This window comes from Anneissia japonica, unplaced genomic scaffold (genome assembly GCF_011630105.1).
Source record: "Anneissia japonica isolate Jap-2015-1 unplaced genomic scaffold, ASM1163010v1 scaffold1509_len713820_cov188, whole genome shotgun sequence".
Classification (NCBI taxonomy): domain Eukaryota; kingdom Metazoa; phylum Echinodermata; class Crinoidea; order Comatulida; family Comatulidae; genus Anneissia; species Anneissia japonica.
Window position 1 is genome coordinate 423,691 of NW_022737632.1, and position 6,433 is coordinate 430,123.

The 6,433-nt window shown below is 32.5% G+C and overlaps 1 protein-coding gene across 1 annotated transcript in view; it reads right to left on the bottom strand.

The window, feature by feature from the left end:
• LOC117117389 (fibropellin-1-like) overlaps positions 1 to 6,433 on the bottom strand; it is an 18,562-nt gene that overhangs the window by 10,813 nt on the left and 1,316 nt on the right. The window contains exons 2-7 of the mRNA XM_033261667.1: positions 5,227 to 5,478; positions 4,029 to 4,142; positions 3,496 to 3,606; positions 2,961 to 3,071; positions 2,157 to 2,267; positions 1,615 to 1,731 (exon numbers count right to left, since the gene is read on the bottom strand). Of these exons, the coding sequence (XP_033117558.1) occupies positions 1,615 to 1,731; positions 2,157 to 2,267; positions 2,961 to 3,071; positions 3,496 to 3,606; positions 4,029 to 4,142; positions 5,227 to 5,478 (816 nt within the window). The remainder of the gene's footprint in view (positions 1 to 1,614; positions 1,732 to 2,156; positions 2,268 to 2,960; positions 3,072 to 3,495; positions 3,607 to 4,028; positions 4,143 to 5,226; positions 5,479 to 6,433) is intronic.

The window sequence follows — 6,433 nt, forward strand, 5'->3', positions numbered from 1 at the left end:
ATATAGGCTAACAAACTTTTCCTACTATCAGGCTCTAATATCAGTGGTGTACCTAGCTATGAATCTTGAAATTGAAGGGGGTTGATGGGGAGGGGTGGGAAGGCAAAATGATGGGCTTGATTATTAGGTGAGGGGGCGCTAACTGGCAAAATAAGGTGATTTAAGGGGTTTTTTTGGAGAGGGCTGGGGAGGCGGGGAAAGTATTTTTATTTTTGAAAGGGGGGGGGGGAGCGTGTACCACCCGCGCACATCCTAAGAACTAACAGAATCATGCACAAATAAATGGTTAAGCACAGCCAGAAAGTTGAAATTTATTTTGATAAGTGCAGTTGTGAGCCATTAGGAATGAGGAGTGCTTCATTTTACAGAAAGTAAACATAATAAAAACAGATAATTATTTTATGAGAGAAAATTATTATAAGATAGAATTAAAAGATAGATAAAAACAAGTTAGCTTTGGGGTAGTACAACAGTAAATCTGTTAATGAAGATGATGAAGGAATTTTTCTAAAGATAATAGTAAATTGTTTGAGAAAAACGAATTGTACCCTTGTAGCTGTGCAGTAAATTTGTTCATTAAATAGTTTACATCACTGTTATGTTGTTGATTAAACACTTTTGGTACATATAAGCTTGTAAATATGGATAATTTTTCATTGCTGATGATGACATAATTATGGTTGAAACATGGAATCCCAACACAATGGCGTGCATTTCAATACTTGTGTATCTATCATATTTCTTAACTGTAATTAATCAGTGGACCTTTCGGCTTTTGGAAAATGTTTAAATCTTTAAAAATTAATAACACCTCATTTGGAAAACATTCAAGGTAAAGGAACTTAAATTCCAAAGCCTAAAAAAAATGGAAAAATATACCTGCTGAAATTAGTACTACTGCAACCGAAAACAATTTTAATGGATTTATAAATTCCATCTACATTAATTCAAGTGTGATTTAGTTTTACCTTTGCACATTTTTTTTACTGTCTATATGTTCACTTTACTTTACCTACTTTTTACTTTACTATACTTTGTAACTGGACCATTTTGAAAAGCAGTACAAAGCTACTGAAAAAGCAATCCAGTACAAAGAAAATAAATAAATAAAGCACTGTCCACACTGACATTAATTAATGTGACAAATGACAAATATTTGTCACATTAACTTGATAGTGTGAACTAAGCTTTATTTCCTAGATAAAGCCTCCTAAACTGGCAACTCTTCATCAAAGATGCCACAGAAATATGCTACCCAGTTTAAAATATTAGAAGAACTAGTACAAATATGAGAAGAATTTATGAATTAAAGGATCCTGGTGGACAAACAGAGCACTACAGAAAGTCAACTATTCCTCAGTTGGTTAAGCTATTGGATTAAGGAAGATAACACTTAGGCCTAATGATAGTTTTTAAAATATGGACTTTGCTATATTTATTTATTAATTTTTCATTAATATTTTAGAGTTTTTAGGCATATATTTCCATAATGATATTGTAAACTTAGATTGTTTGCAGTCTTGTACTGTCTTCTATTTTTAAACCTGCATAATTAAAACAAATAAATAAAGTTGTTATGTTGAAAGATAGAGTATACACGCAGCAGCAACATACCTGTTGTTTGACAATTAATGCCTGAAAAACCACTTTGACAAGTACAGAAATAGGTATTTCCATTGACTGTACATACACCATTGTTTTGACATGGGTTAGGTTGGCATGGCTGAGCTGAGGACAAAAACATTCAAATAACATCTAATAAAGCATGTTAAAATACAGAGCACCATCTACACAATAACAGGTTGGTATAAAATTTGTTAATAATATAATTTGTTGCAAACATATAACAAAATTTAAAATCAATAATTATTATTTTATATATTATATATTGAGTTATTATTTAGATACCAATGTATATGTGCCCACGTTAAATATTGATATTGTACTAATAGCAATTTCATCTTTGTTAGTTTATTGAGTAGTACAACCATTTTAGTGATTTTATTAAATTCAATGTTAGTATAAAAACAATTGCAATATTGGGTAACATATAAACAACAAATAACAAAAAGACTGGTTAAAAGAGGAACTATGCCTCATACTGGACAAAAGAACTCTTTTGAAAGATAAAACATACAGCAACAGCAGCAGCATACCTGTTTGACAATTAATGCCTGAAAAACCACTTGGACAATTACAGAAATAGGTATTTCCATTGACTGTACATACACCATTATTTTGACATGGGTTAGGTTGGCATGGCTGAGCTGAGGACAAAAGCATTCAAATAACATCTAATAAAGAGTGTTAGAATACCAAAAAATCTACACCACCGACCCAATAACAGGTTGGTATAAAATTTGTTAATAATATAATTTGTTGCAAACATATAACATAATTTAAAATCAATAATTATTATTTTACATATTATATATTTAGTTATTATTTAGATACCAATGTATATGTGCCCACGTTAAATATTGATATTGTACTAATAGCAATTTCATCTTTGTTAGTTTATTGAGTAGTACAACCATTTTAGTGATTTTTATTAAATTCAATGTTTGTATAAAAACAATTGCATACTGGGTTACATATAAACAACAAATAACAAAAAGACTGGTTAAAAGAGGAACTATGCCTCATACTGGACAAAAGAACTCTTTTTGAAAGATTGAGCATACAGCAACAGCAGCAGCATACCTGTTTGACAATTAATGCCTGAAAAACCGCTTGGACAATTACAGAAATAGGTATTTCCAATCTTTGTTAGTTTATTGAGTAGTACAACCATTTTAGTGATTTTTATTAAATTCAATGTTTGTATAAAAACAATTGCATATTGGGTTACATATAAACAACAAATAACAAAAATACTGGTTAAAAGAGGAACTATGCCTCATACTGGACAAAAGAACTCTTTTTGAAAGATTGAGCATACAGCAACAGCAGCAGCATACCTGTTTGACAATTAATGCCTGAAAAACCGCTTGGACAATTACAGAAATAGGTATTTCCATTGACTGTACATACACCATTATTTTGACATGGGTTAGGTTGGCATGGCTGAGCTGAGAACAAAAACATACAAAGAACATCCAATATTAAACATGTTAAAATACAGAGCACCATCTACACAATAACAGGTTGGCATAAAATTTGTTAATAATATAATTCGTTACAAACATATAATATAATTTAAAATCAATAATTATTATTTTACATATTATATATTGAGTTATTATTTAGATACCAATGTATATGTGCCCACGTTAAATATTGTACTAATAGCAATTTCATCTTTGTTAGTTTATTGAGTAGTACAACCATTTTACTGAATTTATTAAATTCAATGTTAGTATAAAAACAATTGCAATATTGGGTTACATATAAACAACAAATAAAAAAAAGACTGGTTAAAAGAGGAACTATGCCTCATACTGGACAAAAGAACTCTTTTGAAAGATAGAGCATACAGCAACAGCAGCAGCATACCTGTTTGACAATTAATGCCTGAAAAACCGCTTGGACAATTACAGAAATAGGTATTTCCATTGACTGTACATACACCATTATTTTGACATGGGTTAGGTTGGCATGGCTGAGCTGAGGACAAAAACATTCAAAGAAAATCCAATAAAGCGTGTTAGAATACCAAAAACCACCTATCCAATAACAGGTTGGCATAAAATTTGTTAATAATATAATTTATTACAAACATATAATATAATTTAAAATCAATAATTATTATTTTACATATTATATATTGAGTTATTATTTAGATACCAATGTATATGTGCCCACGTTAAATATTGTACTAATAGAAATTTCATCTTTGTTAGTTTATTGAGTAGTACAACCATTTTAATGACTTTATTAAATTCAATGTTAGTATAAAAACAATTGCAATATTGGGTTACATATAAACGACAAATAACAAAAAGACTGGTTAAAATAGGAACTATGCCTCATACTGGACAAAAGAACTCTTTTGAAAGATAGAGCATACAGCAACAGCAACAGCATACCTGTTGTTTGACAATTAATGCCTGAAAAACCGCTTGGACAATTACAGAAATAGGTATTTCCATTGACTGTACATACACCATTGTTTTGACATGGGTTAGGTTGGCATGGCTGAGCTGAGGACAAAAACATTCAAAGAACATCCCATAAAGCGTGTTAGAATACCAAAGAATCTACACCACCGACCCAATAACAGGTTGGTATAAAATTAGTTCAAGTTGTTGACACCTATATATAGATTTAGCATTACCAAGGTAGGATATCCTTAAAACAAATTACACAAATCAATTGTGATGTTGGTACTTTATGAGTGAGATACTGACATGGATAATCGTCTAATAGCCTTTGTTGCCGAACCGGAACACCATTTTTAATAAAATAAAATCTGTCCGCGGGGCACAATTCATGAACCACCTCCCTAATTTCGTCACTATTCGACTGTGCTGGAATTAAGGCAAGTTTCTGTACAGCAATCTTATTAAAGCCACATATATTTAAGATTCCAATTGCTTGCGATCTTAAAAGAATTTGAAAAATGACATATTTGCGAACAGTGGCGTAGCTAGGTGAGAACGGGCCCCAGTGCAACTTTTTTAGCCAGGCCCTGTGATGTGAAGCGTCAACCGAGGGCTTGAGTTACAGCTACAGTAGTGGGGTAGGGGAATCCCTGGAAGCTTTGACATACTCCACCAAAAAAAAATAAAATACTCGCGCCCCCATAAATGACGCTCTAGTATTTAAATCACGTTAAATCACCTTATTTTGCAAGTTAGCTTTCCTTTGAATGAATCACCGTGACCCCACCACACCAGTCTCCCATTTCAAGACTCCTAAATACGCCACTGCCAGGGAGGGACTTTGACAGATGGAGGACCTAAACCACCTCAGCCCCACCACGGTTTTGGTTGAGGTAAGAACATTTATCATTATTGCACCTCAAGATGGCCGAAAGTGGCATTCTCAGACTTAAATTTGAAAACAGTATAATTTTCTTTTTTCCCCACATTTTTTAATTTTGAAAAATTTAAGGGGCCCGGACAGCCTAGGGAACCTTGTTGAGAGGCCCATTGACACTGAAATCCAGCTGTTTGAAGGGGTGTTCAGCTTCAGCAAAAACAAAAAAAATTAGTTGATTATCCAAGTAAAGTATTCAAAAAGTATAGTAGACTGGTTTTAAAGCTACAAAAAAATTTTGCTTACTTGTCGTCGTTTGACAAATTGTACCAGAAAAACCAGTTGGACATTGACAAGCGAAACTTGATCCACTCAAACTGCAGGCTCCACCATTCAGACAGGGATTGTTTGAGCAGGCATTACCAGTAGCTATATCACAATTAAAAAGGATTGTTGTTAGATAGTAAAGTTCACCATTTGTTATAACAACACTGGAATTGATGCATAAAAAAGAAAAACAAGAATATAACAAGAGATAAATATTTTTTTTAAAAAGCACTTCGTATCAACATCTACAGATTTTCAGCTGCAGGAAAAAATGTTTTGTAAATCTAGCCTTCTTAGCATTGCCTTCAAGGCAAACCACAATGGATAAAGCAGGGGATCCAAGTTTGAAGAAATCACTTCTGGATAAGATATCTGGATGTATTTTTTTAACACATGTAATTTTATTACGCTGTGCATGGTGATATCATTTGCACTGTCTTGAGTGAGACAATCGATGAAGTAGTGAAAAAGTGCAGATATCATGAATTTGGGAAAGATGGGTTATTTTCTGTGAGATTCTTGCTTGCTTGCAAGAGTGGAGGAGGCCATCCTGATTTCTAGGAGACTCCCAACACTTCAGGGAGACTTGGGACATCTGATAAGGTTAAGAATACTTTCTATAAAAGATATATATAAAATAAATTTAGAACACCTTTCTTAACCTTAACAGTGCAGAAAGAATAACCTTTCTAGTAAGTCTGTAGTTGATTAAACATCAGATTTACATAATACATGCTTTATAATTAAAGAAAAAAATAAACAAAAAACTAATAACTAGTCATGTAATCAATAAAATACATGATACAAAACTGCATAGCAAAAAGCCAGCCTTAGGTAATTTCTCCTCATAATATTTTCTGCTTTCAACAATCAATCCTCTTTTCATTTCTTATTGCTGTGTTCAGGTGGGGGGGGGGCAGTGGGGGTGGTTGTAATTTAAGAAGTGTTACTTGCGGATAATAGCCCTTGATGGCTTTTGTAGCGTGAATAAATTTAATTGAATTATACAGTATACATATAGTACATGATGATGACCTATGATCAATAGTACTCATACAATAATCATTCTATTCTGAAGTAGATACATAACTGTTTGTGATATAATACCTTAAATGTCTGTGAATTCACAAGCAGAAATTAAGATAGCCTCCTTCTATGCAATTAACTATATTTACATAAATAATAG